Raw genomic sequence first — 23,441 nt, forward strand, 5'->3', positions numbered from 1 at the left:
TCTGGTCTTGTGGTCATTATCAACTTAAAAAAAACAACTTTGGTTGAATTCAGGGGGAGGTAATGCCTAGTAAGCATTTACCACTGTGAACTACTCCCTTTTTGTTTGTATTCATAGATTAAGGCTCTTTGGGAGATTAAAGTTGGTGAGTTCCCCATCTTTGTCTCTGTAGCATTTAGTGCAGTGCCCAGGATGCAGTAGCATCCAATTCACTGTTGCTAAATATATTACTGAATGCAAGGTGGGGAAAAATAATTTCCAGGATTTAAGAAGTCATATGAAGTAATTTTAAAAGATGAGTACTAAAATTTTTTTCAAACGTCAAAAAGTTTTCCCATTAATTATAACTGCTATACAAATATCCTTATAGACTTCTAAGAGTGGAGAAATCGAAACAAATCTGATATTATGGTTCAGTTTAACTGTGATTCTCCAAAATGCAGTCAGAAGGCAGAGACATTCTGATTGCACCCAAGCTTACAATTTAGAATATACTGTAAGTTCAGTGTAGAGTTCATGCAACTTCTTGTCAGTACTGAGATGTATGAGCTTTAATCCAAGAGTAAATGGTATAAACCCTGCATACTATCTGCATTATCTGCAGAATGGTTATTTGGGTATTATCTCAATGAACTTTTTATATATCTGTATGACAACCACAATTAAGTAAAGAATATATTGATAAAAAATACATTAATTTTCCTATTGCTTCTAGGGAAGGTTTTGACACCTAGTTCTTAATTGGGTATTATGATACACATGACATTTTGCTTAGATGTTGAAGGGTAATTTACATTCTGCACACACACACACACACATATATTATTTATGCTTTGCTGCTGTAATGTGAAGGCTTAATCCCCGTGAATATAAGTACCCCTTAACTCTCTTAAGCTGTTAGTAGCTGTCAGAGTCAAAGCAATATAAAGGAAAAAGGCAGCAGTTTAATTTCGGGCCATTAAGAGGACTTTTATCAAATTGTTCTTATTGGTGTTTTCTGCATCGGTTTGTGCTTGCTTATTTGGCTATCTGTAGAGCAAAGGGGTTAACAATACAAAAATTAAAATCTATTTTTCAATCAAAATCTGTATTAATGGTAATCTTTATTATGTTTCTGAGTTTTCTATAATCTTGTATTATCTCATTTCTATAAGAGACTTTTGTTTTTGTTTTTGAGAAAGGTAAGATAGGAGGAGGGAATATAAGAGATTGAGTTCACTAACATATTACGGTTCAATTCCTCTACGTCTTTCCAATTTTAAGAACTCAAGTAATATAATGTATACTACTTCAATTTCATTTGTAATACTTCTCCAGGAATTCTAGCTCTGTTACTATCTTCATCAGGATAGAATATGCCCCTATGATATTTACTTATTCTTCTTTATCCTTTCTACATTAAGGGTTCTAGGTCAACCTTCAGTTACTCGCTGTCTCACTGATATATTGCTTTTGCACAGGAGCAAATTTCAAAGCATATTTCATTATAATAGGGTAAAGTGATTCTGTGGGTGCCTTTTAAATCACATTGCAGCCCCCTGTTTCTTGTTACGATGCCAGATGAAAATCGCCTTGTACTCTCTTTTTCCTTTATCTAAATCAAAATAATACAGTTTTCCTCTTTGAAGCATGATACAAATACACCAGGTATGTCCCTCAATGCATGAAGTCCTGGAGAAAAATGCAGTATGTAATTCAAATTCACAAAACAGACTAACTTTACTGAAGTGATGGAGACAAGTGGGACACTGCCTGAGACATTCACCTTTTTAATTAGGAGCTAGAGATAGCCCCTGAAGGCAGCTTTCAGGAATATAACAGATTAGCCTATGAAACAAACAAGATCACCCCTAAGGAATGTGCTCCGTTAAACAATCAACTACATGGGCCACATTTACTCAAATTAAAGATTGATAGAGTATAGGGGAAAATACAGCTGGATGAATGAAAACAGGGAAGGCAGGGTGGAAATGGTCACACAATGTTACTGCACAATCTATGAAACAGGAGCAAATCTGCTGTTTAAACTTTTCCCTAAATGACCATTTAAAAGATAATCTTTATAATCTGTAAAAGGAGTCATACGGACATAGTAGTTATGCATTGGGCTGCTAACCATAAGGTCCGCAGTTTAAAAACACTTCCCCCTCCAAAGAAGAGACCTGGGGCTTTCAGGCTTCTGTAAAGGGTTACACTCTCAGACATTCACAGGGGGTTCTACCCTGTCCTACCGGGTTGCTACGGTTGGCATCATTGTCATGGCAATCAGTGTTCATACTCTACACAGGCGAGGCAGACAACGACATCAATTTATATAGAAAAATGTTAATAAACTATAAGAGTTTCTTCCCAATCAAAGCATTCGTGTAAAAAACTTGGACCATCTGGCTGATAATCTGAATCTACTTCGCAATCCCACATGTGAGTTTTATGTGTTCATATTAACATCTGATTTATATATGGACAAGGTCTACTCATGGAAGTTAAATATAATTTCTGGAGGCTGCTTCATTAATAATCGATATTCTGATGAATATATATGCATTTCCAAACTGCCACCAAGCTGATTCCAAATGAACACTGACCCTTTAGAACAGACTGAAGTGCTCCCTTAATTTCTGAGAAGGCATCCCTATCTTTGCCAGGGCAGACAGTCTCATCCTCCTCCTACAGACAGACTGCGGGATGAGAGCCACTGACCTTGGGGTTAGTAGCCAACATTAATTCACTATCCCAGCAGGCCCCCTCTGTATGTGCAAAAGCCAAACCAACCTCACGGTCCTTGAATCAACGCCAAGTCATAGCGAACTCTATAGGAAAGAGTAATTCTTTAGAGAAGTTAAAAGCCCTGTCTTTGTAGGAGATTAAATAATATTACTTTCATATTGGCATTTTATAACACAAAAGAGCAGGATAGTAACTTTAACTAGTCAAGCATACTCTAGAAAAAATATAAATCCCACAATTTAGAGCATTTCAGATTGAAATACTATTAGAAAAAATAAAGTAGATAAGTTAAAAACTATAAAATTCCCAAAGTAGAAAATTAAATATTCCTATACAATATATAATATAGATTTATATTAGCTATCTCTATAGTATGAATATCTGTATAATAAAATATGGAGATACAGATAGATAGTTATCGGGAGAAATACTGGGATTTCTATTCCCATAAACAGTTACAGTCTTGGAAACCCATAGGGGGGTCACTAAGAGTCAGCATTGACTTGATGGCAGTGAACTTGTTTTTGTTTATTTTTGTTTGGTAGATACGTGTAAGTCCTTGAATCTTCAGATCCCGTTAGAGTTCATTTTCTATGCCTCTATAGAAGTGTACACACTCATCCATCACACGGATACATATCACAAGCACAGCTGCTCCACAGCCCTGGCCACTAACGAATTAGTCATCTGATTTGGACAGGCCTGAGCCACAGATTAAGCCAGGTGATTTAGTAGATAGAGCCACTAAAAGTGCACGTGTCTGCCATCATTGAAGTTGGGTATCTTAAATCTTGAGTAGATTTGAAATGCACCACCTTCAGCCCCGAAACTGAAGCAAAACAGTTCATGCTATTTTAGTAGAGAATTCTGTAATGTGGTTTGGCAAATAAACACAGCTAATTCCGTGGTGTTTCATGGTCATTTGCTACTATAGCTTCTGTGAACTTAATTTCAAAAAAATTCCGGGATAGAGGGGTGGCTGCATTTGCAACAAGAATTGATGGGACCCGTGGCTCCCTCAGTCCAATGGTTTTCACCCTGTTTTAGGCTGTGACGCACACAGGAAATGATAACTGTATGGTGCTCTGGGGGAGGGTAGAGGTGCATGTGAAAAATGCTGTAAGGAAGAAAGAAGAAAAATAGAGTTCCTAGACGTTGTGTAATTATATAGTAAAATATAATATTGTGTAAAACAATAAGATTTGAATTTCAGGCAAGGTTTATGTGAGGCTCTGCAGTGCTGCTCCGACAGCTGATCCCACTCATTCCACTTGCCAGATGATGAATTGCAAATCAATTCCCTCCAGAATTTTCATACGAAATTCAAGTTGCTTCTGCAACCACAATTTTTATATCAGGTTTTATGCTTTGATGAGGCTGCACAATCCCTCATTTTAAAGATGTTCTCTTAAAAACATCAATAGTTCCATTGATGATTTTCCCAGACGAAAGCAGACAGCCAGAATTGTTAAAACTTAATTTTTACAACCAGCCCAATATGACAATTGACATTGTCACTAAATGCAATCTGAAATTTCCTGTGGTAATGCAGAAATACTTGAAACCCGATGAAAAAGTTTAAAACCAAATATGTCGATGTAATGTTGAGGACCTAATGAGAAAAGGCATGCATCCTTCAAGTAAAGGGCCATGAAACGAAAACATCAGCCAGAATGAGTTGATGCAGAAAAAACACACACAAATACCCAAATGTGTTTGGGGCCAAGCCTCCCAGGAGGCCCTGCCCAGCACCCCCACCCCACTCTCCCCACCGCTGGCCGCACCTTGGGCTGCAATCTGTGATCCATGGGGACTTGGACCGCGAACTCCTCTGGCAGCTCCACGGGGCCCTTGTCCTCGATGAGCGGAGGCACGTTCTGCTGCCGGTTGCTGAAGGAGATGTCTGGGTGGTAGCGCACCTCCTGGGCCACGCTCAGTATGTCGGAGTGGAGCAGCGAGGGCTGGATGTCGCTCATTGTGCTTGCCACCTGCGGGGACCGCAGGGCGCACCATCAGACCCCTGCTCATCTCAGGCCAGCCTCAGAGTAGCCCAGGTAGAGGCTATATGCAAGGCTGCTCTCTGCTGCAGGCTACAGGCCAGGGACTCCAGCCACCCCACATCCCTTTAAATCACTCCTAGATAGGAGGAGATTATATCTCCTAGCGCACAATGAGCTGTGGTAAACACAACATAATTATCCCTTAACAATGGATAGAAAATTAATCATAATTGTTTACATCAAAGTAACCGTATTATAAATATAGTGTTTATATGTTTAGGGTTCCATCATTCTGAAAAAGTTAATAAATACTAATAGTTATATAAATATTGGTTTCTGAGCAAATTTTTACACAAAAGTCTTAATGAAAGTTATATATGGATGTTTGGGTGTTTGTTTATTTGTTTTCTTTTATTTGTTTGCCTAATATTCCGGTCCATTAAATCACATTTTCTGAAGGGTACTGTATTAAGATCTGTGATGGACATAACGTAAAAAGGGCATACATACATACATTTTTGCCATACAGTGATTTTACTGACAAATGGTACAGATTGCATAAATGAATGAGTATGGAGAACCAAGACAATAATGAGAAAATAAAATTGTACACATATTTTTAATAATACATAAAAAGTCATACATTAAATCCTATGAAACACAGATACTTAAGAGCAATTTTTTCTGTGAGCTAATACATGAGTGTTCCTGTTTTTCTATCTGCATTAATTGCTACTACTTTAATAAAAGGAGTGATGATAAATATATACCTGTTGACAGGGAATAAAAGACTTTACAAGGAAAAATATTTCATTTTACAGAGCTACTTCTAACAGAATAACATGCACACTTAAAAATGCTTTAATAATGCTAATGAGTAATAGTGACTAGTCAGAAGGGAAAAGTCGTAATAAGGCAAGAGGTGCTTATTGTCATTTTCTAGACTGGAAACTTACACAGTGGTGCTAAAATTTGATACATAAAATATTTGTTATCAGCCATGTTCAACAAGAAAGAAAAAAAATACTCCCTTACTGGTCATATTAAGTGGTAAAAATCTTAATAGGAGCAAAAATAATATTATGAATCTGTTTAATAATCCACCTATGAGAGGAAAATGTTAAAAGGTAAGTCTGTTATCTCTGAGATACCACCCTAAAACATTTTTATTTAAACTCATTATAATGTACAATTACTAAAATATCTAGTTGAAAGGTAATTTGAATGCCATTTTGATATTCTGTGTAAATGAAAAAGGTGTTAAAGTAGAAAACAAGTTTTTAAGACCAAAAAAAGTGTTGTGAAAATCAAATCTCTAAGTGATTGCATCCTTTGATGTTTCACTCTGGTGACACTTCCTTCTGCTCTTTTGACTTCTAAATTACTCTCCCTTCACTGTCTTACATTTTACTCTAACTTTTAAAATATTTTACATGACTACAAAAATGCATGCGTTTCCTAGCATCTTTATAAATATTTTAGAACAAAAAATTAACAAGAGGTTACCAAGTTTTGCTGTCGTCCACTTTCAGCTATAGTGATGATGAAATAATTGTCAGAAGCGACCAGGTTCTGGAGGATAACTTCAGGTGTGGTAGGGGAGAGAGGTGGTGAACAGGGAGAGGCCCTCCACAGAACACATTGACACAGTGGCTGCAACATTGGGCTCAAACATAAAAGCAGTTGTGAGGATGGGTCAGGACCTGGCAGAGTTTTGCTTTGTGTACAGAAGGTTGCTATGAGTAGGAACCAACTTGATGGAACATCAAGTGAACATACAAGTAAATCTGAAGTGATGGAGAATACACTCAGTTGATAGTTAAATCAACTATTTCCTGGGTTTCATCATGTGCCATTCCTCTTCTAGGTTCTAGAGATCTTAATAAAAAAGTCAGTGCATAGCTCATTTAACGAATCGTATGCACATTGGTGAAGGAGGAAGAAAATACACAAATAAATGGATGTACAGTAAAGAAAAGTACCATGTAGATACAAGTGATTTACAGAAAATGTTAATAGAGTCCCATACTAAATTTAGTTTGTTTAAGATTTTTGAGGATGATTTATCTCTGGGGATCCACTTAAAAATGAAATATCTTGCTAGTCATACAACCACCAGGAATGACAGCATTGCTGGAACCATCTCCGTCTATTCGAGGAATAGAACGACGGCCAGAATGGCGGTGGTGCAGTGGTCCAGGACAGAAGGGTCTTGAATGAGGGCAGCGAAGTAATCAGTAGCTCAATCATGAGCTTTGTTAACCAAAGTAAAGGGTTTAAATGTTATTGAAAGTATAAGAGAAATACATTAAATGATTTGAGCAAAAAATGAGGCTTTCTACTTTAGTAAAGATTTCCAGTCTTGGACACCTACAGGGGTAGTCGGTTCTTTCCTATGGAGTCACTATGAGGGGAATGGATTTGAGGGCAGTGTGAAAGGAACAGATACAAGGGTTCAGCAGTGTAGCATCAAGGTTGGATTTTTTTTAAGCCCTCACTATCATGGTTGATGTGGAGCCTGATGGCGTAATGGTTAGACATTGGGCGACTAACTGCAAGGTGCCAGCTGCTCCTAGGGAGAAAGAATGGCGTGTTGACTCCTGTAAGAAGTTATGGTCTTGGAAACCTACAGGGGAAGTACTAACCCGTTCTACATGAGACCCAATGAACTCAATGGCAGTGATTTTAGTTTTAGGTTTATCACGGGGTGATAAATGATGGAGAACCTAAAGTCTACTGCAGGTTGAATGGGTGTGGGAGGGAGAGTGGGAGTAGATAGATGATAGATAGATGATTGATAGATGGATAGACAGATAGATAGTAGGCAAATACATAGATGATAGATAGATAGATAGATCTGTCTGTGTTTTTGAAAGACATTTGTATGTGTATATTCACAATTTTGCAAATATATCCATGAACATGGGGAAGCATACTTATCAAAACTTCTTTGGCATATGAAAATACCTTGCCTGGATGAGTCACTGAGGCTGGCAGCTCAAGACCTTAATCTCAGGACCACTGAGCTCAACTGCTATAACATAATTCACAGTCAATGTTCTAAATCCGAATTTAGTGAGTAGTGGCTGGGGACTTAAAAGCTTGTGAGTGACCACTGAAAGTGCCACTATGGTCTTTCCCGGCAAAGAGGAAAGTTTAGTGTTGAGAACTTGAAGACAAATGAGAATAACAGGTGGACTAATGGAGGAATGGACCAGTAAAATATTAATTCCCAAGGGGAGAAGAACTAGGTGGTACCTGGTTAGAACTGCATTGCACATCTATGTGAAGTGATCATATTAGAAGCTCCTAGATAGAGTGGGAGAAAAATACTGAACAGACCTCAAAATTATGAAAGGGACTAGGCTTACTGGTTGGATAGAGACTGGTTCTGAGTCACCCACCCTTCATGTCTGGAACTGATCTTATGCCTGTCACAATAATCAACCATTTAAGATAAACAGGGCAACATTGATTGAATCAAAGTTGAACAGTGTTAGGCTAGAAAGAGGAATGAAGGGGAGGAAGCACCAGGAGGCAGTGAGTTATGTTACAGTGAGTTATGAATTCTTGAATATAAAACTAATGATCGGATCTGTAAGGTTTTGCTCAGTATACAGTAAAAAGTTTTTATAATTGTGCATGTGTGTGTAAGATTTCTGTTGTACTGTCCAGGTTAAAATGTTGCTATTCTAACAATGTTTCAAGCAATGGAGATGATGGATGATAGGATGTCCTAGAATCAACTAGGATTTACATTTGGATATAGCATTTTAATGAACTCCGTGAATAACAGCGCTATCTCCTATTAGAGTACTGAGAAACAAGTAACTTTGGACATTAAGAAAATAACAATTCACTTCCCAAGATTAAGGCATTTTTTATTCTATAGAGATTGCATAAAGGAAGCTGGATATTTAAGTCTAAGATAATTGAGGAGACAGAAATCTAGTAATAGATTATTAATCTATAAGCATATTGACTTTTCTAAGAGAGTATATAAAGTTTGTAGAGTTTTTGAGTCTAGAGACACAGTTTGCTGAAACTTAGTGTACAGAGAAAAGCCCTCACTATGTATTGGCACAGTTGAAAATGACAGCTTTTTTGCCAGAGGTTTAAAAAGTTCAGTAAATAACTTTCAATACCCTTTCTATAAAGAACTTTTGATGTATAATCTAATTACCTTCCTGGTCCTATCCCCAAAGATTATATTTCATTCAAAAATTAAAGAAGGGATATATAAATGTTTATTTACACAGAAAAATGATATTTCATTTATACTTTGCTGATCAATTTTGAGATAGTACTGAGAAAGGGTGAAGAGAGAGAGAGAGTGAAGAAAGGAATCAAGGATGTCTCAATCTGATATCCTTAATTTGGGAGAACCAAATATTCGGTTTAGGAGATGGAATACAACTTGGAAACAAACTTTTGGCAGGGGAAAAAATCGAGATGCGAGGAGCACTCTCTAATGACTCAAGACAACAGAAGAACTTACTGCCATTAAGTGCAGCTACTAGAAACTCTAGAGAAGGTTGCAGAAATGCTCCTTTGGGTTTCCACGGCTGTAAATCCTTACAGGAGCGCAAAGTCTCCCCTTCCCTGCTCCCATTCTAACTCCTAGAAAACAGCTATTCCTCAATAAGCAGGGGACAGTTTAAAACCAACACAATTCAGATCGACACATCAGCTAAAATATTATAATAATGTCTGTAAATGAAATCATTTAAGTGAAGACAAAAAACAAAACACACTCAAATTAGAACCAATGTAGTGTGTTTCCTCAAGGCCTAGTAGGCTTAAACGAGGGACTAGGCTGTTCACAGGAGATGAAAATGAGGAGTGTAAAATACAAGGAGGTGTACTCTTTACACTCTAATATACGTCATGTATATAGAACTTATATTCTACTTTAAATTATTAAAAATTTTAGGCACCAATGAGTAGCTGCAAGCAATGGAGAAACTATTATAACTGTACAATGGGGAAGAACAATTAGGGCAGAGCTCAAATTTTAACTTTCATTTATACGAGTGTTGCAAAGATTACACTGAAGATATGCATGACTTTGTGGGAAATATTTATTTGAATTATAAATATAAGTCCTATTTTTCTTGCCTGGGCTCATGTTAAAGTAAATTCTCAAGATAAGCATCATATTTATAAGTCGGGTAATCCATTAGAAGCATGGAACCGCAAGTCTGGAAAGGCTCATGCAGCCCACGTGCTTGATACTGACCCAAAGACCATCTCCTAATCTCCACATGAAAGTGATAATGATGCAGAACACAGTCTTTCTGTGGAACCCAATTCCATCGATGCAGCAAGTTTATCTTGGCATTCGCCACGCCCTTGTCTAAAGTCAACATAGAGGGTACCACAAACAAGCGAGTCTATGAATAGCTTTCCCATCCCAACCCCTCTCTTCTGCAGATGCTTTGCTAGGCGAGGCAGATTACCCTGAAACTGAAAGTAGTGCCCTATGTCATGTCCTTGATGATATTCCTCTTCCCCTACCTGCCTCTCTCAACTCTATTTGAAACGCAAATTTCCAAGTGTTCTAAGCAACACAGGTATTTTCAACTGTAATTTTGGATTTCGGACAGAAAGTGAACATAAGGAGAGCAACACATCTTGTTTTCCCCGAATCTTCAATTTTTCAGAGAATCTCCAATGTTGTCTCTTAAAATGGGCATACCTATTTAGAGATTAATTCCCAAATAAAGAGAATGAACTACTATATTTTAACATTAGGGTTGTACTATTAAGTAACAATCATAATTAGTTTAATATTTTTCCACATTCAAATCCTATGGTCATTTTCCATTCATGTATGTTTACTGTTCAAACATCTTTGGTTCTGTTTCTATAGTGAGCATATAATGAGAGAGCATGAAATACAAACTATAGTGACCAAGCATGAAATACAAAAAATAATATTCTATTGCCTCCAGAAATTATCAACATATTTAGCTCATATTTTTGTATAGCTTCCTAAACTGTAAAGGTCAATGGGGCACCAAATTTCCCGAACATTGATCATGGACAGATTATGAAGCAAGAAGCTAGAAAAGAAGTATAAGTATTCAAGAGCTAGATCAAGTTGCTACAGCAATGGTATCTTAATACTCTCTGTGGACCAGATAATGAAATTCACTGCTTCCGAGCCCTGACTCATAGTAACACCATAGCAGCACAATGCACCAGAGTGAACCACAAGACTTTCACACACTGAATTTTCAGAAATACATTGCCAGGCTTGTCTTCTGTGGTGCCAACCTTTTTGAATCCAAGCAGAGGCACCACAGAAGAAAAGCAAGTGCTTCACCATTTCTGCTCTTCTGGGATCTCTGCCTATACTCGCTGCCCTCAAGTCAATTTCTATGGACACATATTGACTGAAAAGGGCAGGGGAGAAACGCCCCGTAGAATTTCCAATACCATAAATCTTTATGGAGGCATCCTCCCAATGGTTCTTATTCTTGAGCTTAGGAACAATTGTGAAGATGGCACAGACCTGGGTACTATTTCATTCTTTGTGCCTACAGTCACCGTGGGTCACAACCAACTTGATCACAGCTAACAACGTGCATGCGTGTACGTGTATATACATAGATATATGTGCAATATGGGATTTTGGACTCCCATAAAGTGTTAGTCTCAGAAACTCACAGGGACAGTTCTAACCTGTCATGAGCCAGCATCAACTCAATGGCAGTGAGTTTGGTGTGTGTGTGTGTGTGTGTGTGTGTGTGTGTGTGTGTGTGTGTGTGTGTGCGTTGAAAGAAATAGACATAGAGAGAGAGATGTGACAAGTAGGCTATTGCTTTCATTTCCGTTCAAGTAAGTAATGACACCTTTACCAAATCTGCTTCATTATGAATACCGGAAAGGCTCTGTCCTTCCCCAGCAGCTTCATGTTGGTAATAGAAAAAGAGTCTTTCATTCTTGCCTTCTCTCCAAGGTCTGTGTGGCAGCTGCATCATTTCTTTATAGGCAAGGCAGTAATCTCTAACAATAGTCATAAAAGTTCCAATTGTAGCACCTGATGGGGGACGCCACCAAGCAGAAATTACATGGAAGTTCTAACACAGAGAGAATCTGTTTCACTTCTTGGTCTTATAAAACATTACGGCCCATCAGTGATAAAATATCCATCTGGGTTCATAGTGCAGCTGGAGATGACGTCATTTAAGTCAGCAGGCTCATTTCCTAGACTGAATTCTTTCACAAACTGTTGGTAGAGCCTATGTGGTAAGCAATTTTCCCTTCAGCCCTGATTCCTCTCTATTTCCACCACAGAGCTCGTCAAAATGAAACCAAGCATATTATAGCCATCCTTTCACCAGAATACTATGTAACCCAATGACAAATGCCAGGTACGTCATTCTGAGATAGTGGAAGAGTCAAGTACTTGTTGTGAATAAACTTAAAGGTCAACAAAATGTAGTACTAATAAAATAAATAAAAGAACTAGATCTTAATGATTACTTTTTCACATGGCGGTAAAGAAGAGGGTAAAATTGTGGCTTATTGATGACCTCAACCCACTGGCATCGAGTCAATTCTGACTCACAGTGACGATGTATATGCGCCCCATGCTTCAGACCTTTACCAGGGCAGCAGTGTGCCTTCCTTCTGTGGAGCAGGTGTGTGTTTCATATGCCAACTTTGTAGTGACTTAGCAGTCTAGCACTTAACCTACAGCACTGATTAGACTCCTTTATGAAGGGAGAAGGTTGCCTCAATCATTATTTTTGCAATGTAAACACGTGAAACAGTTGTGAATAGGAATAAATGGTGAGTTTCGTCCTAATGATGATATAAACTGATAGGTCAACAGATTCAAACTATCAAACTATGATCAGTTACATTGCAGTGCTGCTATGCATAATGTGTGATTGTTGCGAGATACTTCTAAAAGTCAAAATGGCCTCTTGTCTGTCTTCTAATTTCTCTGTACAGGCACAACACAAAACTAGCCTCCTGTGGCCTATACTGAGTTTGGACTCTCACAGAAAGTACAACGATCTGACTAATGCAGAAGGCCTCCCTTTTAAGCAACGGTGTACCCTTCGGGGAGGAAAGCCACCACACCAGGCTTTGAATTTTATGTAGTCTGAGTTATTCAATTCTGTTTCCTTAAGATGCAGCTGGTTCACCAATTTTATTACCTCTTCTTTTAAGGGAAAGAATGATAACTACTAAAAATCGCCAGAGTTGTTGATTTGTATCCCAAGCAACAGTAGAGCAGACTGGATCTAATTCAGGCAAGGTCTAGGATTGATGCTTCTGTGGTACTCAGAGCATCTTAGAGAGGAGCAATTATGCATGAAGCAAGCTGGTTTTTTTTTCTTTTCATAAATGCAAACGTTTTTTTGTTCGTTTCCAACAACATGATCTAATCAGACCTGGAGCTCTTCCTCCTGTCATCCGTTATTCTCTCACACAACAGCCAGAGCAGACTGCTTTAAAGTCACCTGAGTCCGAGGGAACGGATGAGACATTATAAAGTGCTATTTTAATTTTTCATATTATTTTAATATTTTCATTTAATCAACACAATGGCTTTGCAAATTTAGTTCATTGAATTCATCTCCTTTTGCTTCCCATTAAACTAATGATAATCAAGGTGAGGGGTATAACTGTCACTCATTATTCAGATTCCCCTATATTTGAAAGAATAGTGAAGGCAGGCAATTTTACTGGGTTCATAGTCTAATTAAAAGTGACAGACTTGCACTGTGAATAGCTTTCCAACACCCTTCAGCATTTTTTCTTCTGAATGCTGATCTAAGCTTAAGATGTTCATTAGTAACTCATTAAGGACTTAGTTACAGTCCACTGCAAGAGTCCTGAATATAATGCCGGCATTTGTGTACGAATGTGTGGACTCATAATTAGAGAAACTGTCACATTTGAGGATTAAGAATATACAATGCAGTCCTCGAACCACCACTATGGAAAGTACGTGACCCCAAGAGAGTGCTGATTTTACATTTCACTTACTATCCAGCTCATTTGGTGTTTAGTCTTAATTCCTAAAGGTATGTCTTAATGACCCTCTTTTTTCTGAGGATTAAATATGTGACGCTTATGTTGGGACCTTTCTACATACTATGTTACTTGACCCTTGTATTTTAACAACGTAAGCATCATGACGCCTCTAGCACATTAGCACGCTGTAAGTCTGGTTTGTTAAGGTTAAATTTCTTAGAATTAATAGAATTACAACTAGACGGAAAGATTCTGTTTGTTTTTTTTACTTCATTCAAAAGGGTATTACAATTTGGGATTAGAAAGTAGCTCAGATCAGATCATATTGGAAATCTCAGTATAGCTTCATGTAAGCGTTACTCTCTTAAAATATTGAGAACATCCTCCCATTCCATGGTGTTAAAAGTTCTGGTTAGTATTAGCACTTATAAATTACCATTAACTTTATATAGCCTCTCCTTATCATTTCTCCCAAATGGTAATATTTTCACAGAATAGAAGTGAACATAGTTGAAATGCGTTATGGTCCTTGATATATGCCACCTTAAAATTTAAAATAACAATTATATTATTTTAAAATATGATATAGATAAGCCCCAAGGATAGAAAAACAAAGAGTTTATGGGAATAAAATAAATTATCCAATATTTATAATAGACTTTGATATTTATATGACTATAAATAAGATAATTACCAAAAATAGGAAGCAAAAGAATTCAGATGAGAAGAGAAAATGGAAACAATGAGCTAACATGGCTTTTCGCTTTTGTGAATATTGCCGTGAACATGTGTGTGCACATTTTGGATGGACCGGTTTTTATGTCTCTCGGGGACACATCTGGAATGAAACTGTTTAGTCATGTTGAAACACTTATGTAGCATTTTAAAGAACTACTCAATGGTTCTAAGTGTTTGCACAGTCTTACATTTCTAAGGGAAATTTGGAGGTTCTAATTAATCTACATGTTTGTCAACCCATTTTCTTGTCTTCCTCTCACTCCAAACATATGGACCCAATTCAATCTCTATCAAATGGTGAAGGGGTCAATACAATGCTGTGCATTCACCAGAGAGAATATTATTTCGAAATAAAAGAGTAATCGTTAAGTTCTGATACACACTGTAACATGGATTAATCTTGAACACGCTATGTTAAGTGAAAAGACATAACTTATAAAAAGATATCTTCTGCGATTCAGTGACATAAAATATCTAACTTATGAAATAAGAAAATAATGATAAGTGACTGCTAGGAACAGGGCTAAGAAGTATGAGTAATCTCTTTCGAGGGTTTAAAATGTCCTAAAGTTAGATAATGGTGATGTTTGCACAACCAAAGGAGTATATAAAAAATTTAAAATAAATTATATCTAATTAAATTAGTTTTAAAATAAGTGAAATCTATCCTAACAGTGTAAATAAATAAATTACCCTCCTTAGACATGAATGAAAAAGAAGATATTATGAAATTATTTCCAGGTAAGAAAACAACTACATGTTGTCTTGGGTTATTGAGTGTTTCCTCCTACTCACCAGAATATTATGTTTTTCAGGTTAACTTGAACAGTGAGCCTGATGTTTCTTTAGAGAAAATAGGAATGGAAGTTTCAAGCATGACTTTCAAATAAGTCCTCAGAAATCTTTCATCAGAATCTCAGAGTTTTTAGTTCCCTTTTTTAATTAACGGGGTTGGTGAATGTCCTCAGAATGAATCTGTAAACCTTCTTAAATTGGCTGAGCCTCCGAAGGCCTGCATAGTGCAGAATGTGCATACACAGTCTTCCCACGGTGCTCAATTACCTTGAGCTGCTGGTGAGCGACACAGAGTCCAGCAAAGTCACTATTAAATCTATGGTGACTAGATCCCAAGATATGCCATCAACTACTTGGTTCACGTGTGGAGATCAACTTAGACAACTCAAGGAAATCTTCCCCAAGCTTTATAATACACACTTTGACCAGAGTTTTGTAAAATATAATTTCTCAATTTCTCTCTTGCCTTATCTCTTCATTTTGACAAATACTTGCCTCAGACATTTGGTTTTCAGAGAGTATCTCCCTATAACTCTGCAATAACATACATACTAATTAGTGCTATTTCTTCCACCTATCAATTTATCTACTTTGGGGTTTTTATCTTTATGCATCATTATTTTATAATAAATATTTTATGTTTCACCTAATATATACTTTCTTGATGCTTTTCTTAAAATCTGAAATATTTTCTTTGCTCCTTTTACATTTTTAATGTTGGCATCAATTTTTCCAAAATCCGTTGTGAAAAAAATCTATGAAAAATTAATATAAAAATATTTAATCACTTTACCATCATGTCTTTTCATTCAAAAATATGAATTATTACTCCACAGATGTATCTTTTTGTATGATTTCCAGTAAGATTAGAGAGTTTTTTTCTCATGGATTTATTAAAATAAGATATTTCCAGTTAATTTATGAATATTTTGGAATATTTTGAGGGAAAAATGCAAAACTACTTTAGTAAATCATTTTGGCAATCATGAAATATGAAAATATGGATACAAATAAAACACTAATGTACTCATTAACAAAATTCAACAGTTAATCTCAATTTATCGGTTAAAAATGAGACAAAAAGATAAAGAACAATTTTTTAAAAATTTGTCAGTAGGATCATAAACCTAAAGAGCCAATTTAAACAGATTATAATATAATATACAGCCCTTTATTTGAAAAAAAATCATAGACACTTTTTGTCCCTCATGGCATCTAAATATTCTAACTGGATTTTACAAAATCATTTGCAAATCAGAATGAAGGGCATGAATATAGAAAAATATTTTGTGGTTTCTTAGACAAGACTATAAAATCTATAGTACCATACTTATATTGGGAGTGAAAATAAATGGCTGATTTAGATTTGAAAAGTAAGGTGAATAATGAATTATGACTTTAATTATAAACATAATCCATCCAACATCCGGTATGCAGCAGTCAGCCTCAGGCAGAAAGTCAACAAAGGCTGAGAATATAGTCATGCTATAGTATGATAAACCCTTAAACAGTCTTGATACTTCACACATTAACATAGAGAGTTATATTTTACTTTATAGGTTACACATGATCCAACCTCCTGCCACTGATTCCATTCTGACTCACAGAGACCCGACAGAGGGCTCAGTGACCATAGATCTTTACAGAAACAGAGCGCTTCATCTTTCTCCTTTGGAGTTGCTCAAGGGTTTCTAGATTCGCACGGCTGACCTCGAGCTGAGCAGTTCATGTAACCCACTAAACCAGCAGCACTCTCTTAAACATGATAATCATGCCATCAGCACAATCCAATTCATACGGAACACATTTTACATGTGGAAGCGCAAAAGAAAATCATCTTCCTTTGCAAACATGTGTACGAAGTGAACAGGGAAGATTTTGAAACAAATTCTTAGAGATGAAGTAAACCGAATTGCATGCCTGTTTGTGGAATAATTTGCGCTGTTAGTGTCTGTTCAGTGAGTTTAAGAAATTCAGTGGCATGAAGTAAGTTCTTGAAGGCTGTTGGCTATTTTAGCAGTGACCTCAAATATTAACACCGTGACAAAGGTTTTTTCCTGTATAACATATTGGATAATAAAAATAGTGATGCTACTGAAGATATAATAAGTTATCTAGGTTGGCAAACATTATAAATATTTCAAGGATGATTAATCACTAAAATATAAAGCTAAACAGATTAAAAGTCAACCTGACTCAAAACTAATAAACCCATCTTCATAAAAGAAGTCTAAGCTTAAATTCTGCATAGCAAAATGTAAATTTTGTACTTTCAAAAGCTTAACATCTTAATAGAAGCTACAAGAAACATGAATATTATTTTAAATGACGGATACATTAAATATGTTCTAAGTTGTCACAAAATGTGAATTACATAAAATGATGTACTAAATATATGAGTTGGTTTATTCATTGTAGCTAGTAACTACAAGGCAGTCTATATAACTCTTAAACATAATAAAAGGGATCTAACCAATAAAACCCATAAACATATAAATGTAAATGCATCTTTTTAATAACATAAAAACAGAGTTATGGATAAACACTATGCCTATTACAGATATAGAAGTATGTTTTTTCTTCTGTGAAGATAACATTGAAAATCCGATAGATTGTTCATTGCCCTCGGTATTAAATCCAAAAAATCTTGTTGCTAACTTTTCCACTGTGATATCATTTTAAGTGAAGTTCAATTAAGATATAGTTATGATATCTGAACAGCCAGCACCACTTTCTCAATTCCAAACCAAATGGTCCTGGAATTGAGATGCTTCTTAATACTGGATCTCCTAAACCAGGATCCCACACTGGACTTTGATGGACTTTTATTGTCAGTCAGGATGAGCCCCAGATGGCTTTCTTTATTGTTGGGTTTTTGTTCTCCAATTCTGTTCTTATCCCCTTTTCCCAGCTACATCAATAGAACAAAGAATATCCTTTATCTTCCTGCACAATACATTTGCTCACAGAAAAAGACTGGCCATCTGCTCTAGCTGCTCCTCTTCTGCCACTTCTCATTGCATTAGAGATAAGGGTTTTATGGCTCTATATGAACAAGGTACAATCATGAAAAAAGGGAAAAGAAATACAGTACACAGAAACATAAAGTATGGACAGATAAACATACAACCAAAGACATTTTTATTTTAAAATATGTGTGTATGCATACATATATTGTTTATACTGTTATTAAATTTTGTTTTCCTTTATAAAACCTTAACCAGGCTTTCTAAGATGAGGTGGAGAGTTGGTCACCTAATGTACATGCTACTTTAAATGAATTCTTTTCATTTCTATTTATATCTATGCAAAGGTCATATACAAAAGAAATACTGACAATTATATGCTACTAATTAAAAGAATGATTAAAGCATGCCTATATATTTGGTAAAAATATGTTTAGATATTTTATATAGCTTATTAAACAAAAACATGTCTATTTAGAAATATATGTTTAGTTAGTGTTTTGAAATTTTTATAAAACTCGAACAATAAAATTTAAGAGGAAGATATTTTTTCTTACTATTCTCAGGGTAAGAATAAACAAAATGAGTTTTAACCTAATTATCTGAGTATATATTTGTTTCAAGACAAGTTGTGAAATGGGAAAATTAATTTTCTGAAAACTCATCAAATGTTTGAATAGAACTTACACATATATTTTTCTATTTATATGTTATTGCTGCTTACATTATTTTCTGCCACACAATGAATAAAATTGGTATTTATTGATGAGTTTATCACGTAATAGGGTTATAAAGCTAGTAGACAGCAGAACTGGAATTGCAACTCAGATTTATCTGTCAGACTTCATAGACCAACGTATCTAGAATTTGGAAGAGTCATGTGATCAATATTTCTACCTCTCCTTTCCTAATGACTGGACACATTGGAATGGGACTCTGTCTGAGGGAGAATGCCCTTGATGATAATTCAATAAGTATTGGCAGTATGACCAGAGTTCAATAGATCCTTCATTTTAAAATTCCACTGTAACACGTAAGATGCTGTATAACTTCAGTCAAGTTGTTCAATCATTCAGTGCCTTGGAATGCCTTACCTGTATAATGGTAATGGCAATAATGGGTAACAATAAATCCATAATATTACTGTGAGAATTAACTGAAGTAAAGTAAAAGGCAGCAAAAACGAAGAAGGCACTCAGCGAGATGGATGGACGCAGTGGCTGCAACAACGGGCTCACGCATAGGAACAGTTGTGAGGATGGCGCAAGACATGGCAGTGTTTTGTTCTGTGCCTAATGGGGTCACTTACGATTCAGAACTGACTTGATGCCACCTAGCAACAAAATTTGTGGCTATAAAATAATTAGCCATGATTACACATTTCTCTGGATGAAGTGATAATGATGAAGAAACATTACTTCTAAATGGCCATGGATCTAATCATTTTAAACATCTCAACGGCAGTGGGCAAAATGGTGTCATGAAGGACTTTGCAGAAGGAAAGGGACTGCTACAGTTCAACAGCCACTTGAACTCGGTCATCTAAGTTTTGAACCTTCCTTTAAACCCAATGTGTGGACACTGACAAATAATTTCGATCCCATTATATCTCACACTTCATGAAAGGTGCGTACATTTTCCTAGTATGAACAAATTAGGTTCCAAAAGGTTTGTGATAAGCAAAGCCTTTCATTTACCAGGAAGAAGTGGCATCACACATGCAGGAGGGAAGGCCTGCCAGACAAGACAGATAAACCTAACTAAATATTCTCTGATGCAAAGTTTTGAAATAAAGGGAAGAAAGGCGAAGTTTATCAACAGGGAGTTTATAAAACTTCAACCTAATAGGACTCCAATATTAAGCTGCTCACAAATCCAAAAACAACTACTTTAGTTATTAAATTAAAATGTCCTATACAGCAGGCAACAGTGTTTGTGTTCACTCATTACGTTGAGGGGTTTTAAATATAGGTCGGTAACTTGGAGAAATGGTGTGTGTCTGCATGCACATATATTTAATACAGACTTCCAGACCCAAACCCAAGGCCTGCAATCTGTCTGCCATGTTGGGGTCATGGGTCACATATAAAAGATAATATTGAGAAATAGGATGTCCACCCTAAAGTGGGAATCTTAAAGTGTTAATTTCTATAATCTCTAAATTACCTTTCTCTAAAAAGAGTACTTTCAGGTTAATCTTTTAAACACAAATTTCGGTGCCTCTGCAGATGTAGGTTTACAGTAAATGTCTTTTTGTAGACTTAAAAAATTTAAGTCACCTTTCAGTGAACGGATAGTAACTTTTAAAAAATTCACCGAATATGAGAATTCTTTTATTGCCCAATGGGAAAAAAATGTGTATATCATACACCAATTTATAAATTTAATTTCTTTTAAACTAAGTAAAATTCATATGGTTTAAAACTAGGTAAGTGGATAAGTAGAATTTAACTTAAAATTTAAAATAGATTTTAATATAACAACATCAGAGTAATTTAGAACTAAGTAGAGGGGGACTTTAGAAGAAAAAAATCACATTATTGTTTCCTAGTTTTTGACATAATAACCAAATTCAATTCATGTTGAAACTCAGGAACTAGGATCAAATTCAGAATTGCAGCATTAATGAACCACCATAGCTGTCCTTAATAAAAACTCACAATAAACTAAAAGAGCCTACAATTCCATTTTAGCTGCTTTTTACATGAAGATAATCTGAGCCCTTCTAAACAGCGACAAATATAGTTGTGTCTCCTTTCCTATACTATAATTACCATTAACATATGACATAATGACTATATTAAGCCATTTTTATCTCACTTCTAAACCAAAGATAATTAGAAGAAATTTTAACTTGTGAAAGGGAAATATAGGCATAAACCTTCACTATGCCAATTTTTAAAGATTCAGTGAACATTTCACCACATTTTGCAGAAGTATCTTATTTTCTTATTGAATAATTACAGATTTTATAAAATCTGTAGAAATCCATTATTTCTAAAATATCACATTTGTGCTATAATAGCAAGATAAGGAAATAAACAAAGTGAGTATGCAGTCCATTATGAATGCATTAGTATATTGCAGTAAATTATCTTTGATTGAAAAGTGAAAGTAAATGTTTATTTTTTGCTGGTGGTGTTTTTATTTTTGGTGCACTAAAAGCTATAAGACAGAAATAATTATCCTTTAATAAGAGGTTTTACTTGCACTCTGTATTGAAGCACTCAGGCAAAACAGAAGGATTATTTGGTTTGAAAAGGCAAGGTTTTCTTTTTAATTATCTTTCAAACATATATATTTATTATATCAAAATATTTAAAACATAAAATTTTAACCAATAAATTAATAATGATATTTTAATGATTTACTTGAAGTTGCAGAGTACTTAAAAACTAAGAGTGAAATATATGGGAGTTGTTTAAAAAAACTTTGATTCTACATATATTTTGATAGATATTTTCAGAAAATCATTGTCATACTCATTTTATTTTAGCTCACTAATATTAATGAATGGTATGCATAAGATATAAAATCTCAGAGGAAACATTTGGAAGAAAAGGTCTAGTGTGAACAAGTAAAACAACATTCGTCATCATACAGAAATGTAATTAAAGTCTTACCATGAACTACTGGGGCTAAGAGCATCATGAAGATTAGTAGCTGTGTTGGCCACATGGCTGTATACTCAGACGTAAGAGTTCCTCAAAAGGGAAAAGTCTCCAATGTGTAGTGAAGTAAGTAACTTTTGGGGTCCGTTGCTGTTCTTCAAGATAGATGTTTTCAAAAGTCACAAAAAAAAATTCAAAAGGAAAAAAAATCCTCAAAATATAAACAAATACCAGTAATCCAAAATTTGAAACCTGCAAACAAGAAAAAAAAAGGTTACCAAATATATTAACATAATTCATTGAAAGTAATTCCTTTATATAGGAAGATTTCACGGTATATAAATAGACTTTGAGCATACTTTGCATGAGCATTTTTGCACACATATAAGTTATACTAACATTGGAATCATTATAAAAAATTTTTAAAAGCATTCATCATTATTACCATTTTAAAATAAATTCAGGGTTATAATTTTCATTTAACCCCTCTATTCATTCAGAAATTATTATTATTATGAACACCATTATCTTTCTAAGCATCTTGGTAAGTAGATCTGGGAGTATAAAACATTTATGATTAGAAAAATGTCATTCTTTATATAAAAGTTAAACAAGAATATCAAAAAAGCAAAATATGGACCAAACACAATGTCGACTCTCATCGATAGGGACTCGATTCCAATTCCTAGCAAACCTGGGAGTAAACTCGGCCCACGGGGTTTCCAAGGCTGTGCTCTTTACAGAAGCACCTTCCTCTGAGCTGCTGCAGGGCCATCAAACCACTGACTTTGGAGGTTGACAATCAATAGCTTAGTCACTGAGCCAGAGCCCATCTCACAGTTTAGAAAGACTTCTATAGCTAAAATAATCTTGTTTCGTTGTGCTAGAGAGCTTATTTTACAATACACCTATACAAGTCACAAAAATTAGAATGTAGCACAAACCAAATTACACCCATGAATATTGGCTATATATATAGAGGGTTCCCTGAAATGCAAAGCACAGGGTGAGGGACTACAACCTAATTGTACTGAAAATAACAACAACAAACAAGCAAACAAAGAAACTAGTCTCCAAAAATCTTACACTTCTTCATCATAAAACAGGTAAATACCTTTCTGGTATTCTGTAGATATTCATGTGATGAAAGCAGCAGTGGTACCCCGTGTTTCATGCCCAGCCTGTATTTCTGACAGTTCCTGGTCAATCTACTGCTGTGACCATTTTTTCATTATCTCCCACAACACTATATATTTGTGTTATCTTAATAAGGATATTTGATAATTTTCATATTGTGGTTGATTATCTTTGTGGAATGAGTATTTACATGGGTCAATTCCAGATAGTTGGTCAGGCTGTTATCTTTGAAATTGGCTGGCATTGACATGGGAGCTTTTTAATGTTTTCTACAATTTTTGAAAAACTTGTATTAGTATTGTGTCAATTCCTGGACCTTGGTCTTGGCTGTTGCCGTAAGCGCAGCTTGAACATCTTTCTTCAGTGCCATTCGTTCTTGATCATTTTTTTCTCCTCAAATGAATGAATGTCAACCAATGTTTTTGAAGAGTGATTGTGTATTCTTATAAAGTTTCCTACTTCACTCAATC

The 23,441-nt window shown here is 35.6% G+C and overlaps 1 protein-coding gene across 8 annotated transcripts in view; it reads right to left on the minus strand.

Annotated features, from left to right (window-relative positions):
• The window catches only part of ADGRL3 (adhesion G protein-coupled receptor L3), a 1,168,212-nt gene that overhangs the window by 786,091 nt on the left and 358,680 nt on the right, over positions 1-23,441 (minus strand). For 7 of the 8 annotated variants that reach the window (XM_075544262.1, XM_075544264.1, XM_075544263.1 and 4 more), the window contains exons 3-4: positions 21,847-22,086; positions 4,512-4,715 (exon numbers count right to left, since the gene is read on the minus strand). In XM_075544262.1, coding sequence (XP_075400377.1) covers positions 4,512-4,715; positions 21,847-21,901 — 259 coding nt within the window. In that variant the 5' untranslated portion in view covers positions 21,902-22,086. The remainder of the gene's footprint in view (positions 1-4,511; positions 4,716-21,846; positions 22,087-23,441) is intronic. The other variant, XM_075544261.1, reaches the window with a different exon arrangement.

Source organism: Tenrec ecaudatus, chromosome 3 (assembly GCF_050624435.1).
Source record: "Tenrec ecaudatus isolate mTenEca1 chromosome 3, mTenEca1.hap1, whole genome shotgun sequence".
NCBI classification, from domain to species: Eukaryota; Metazoa; Chordata; class Mammalia; order Afrosoricida; family Tenrecidae; genus Tenrec; species Tenrec ecaudatus.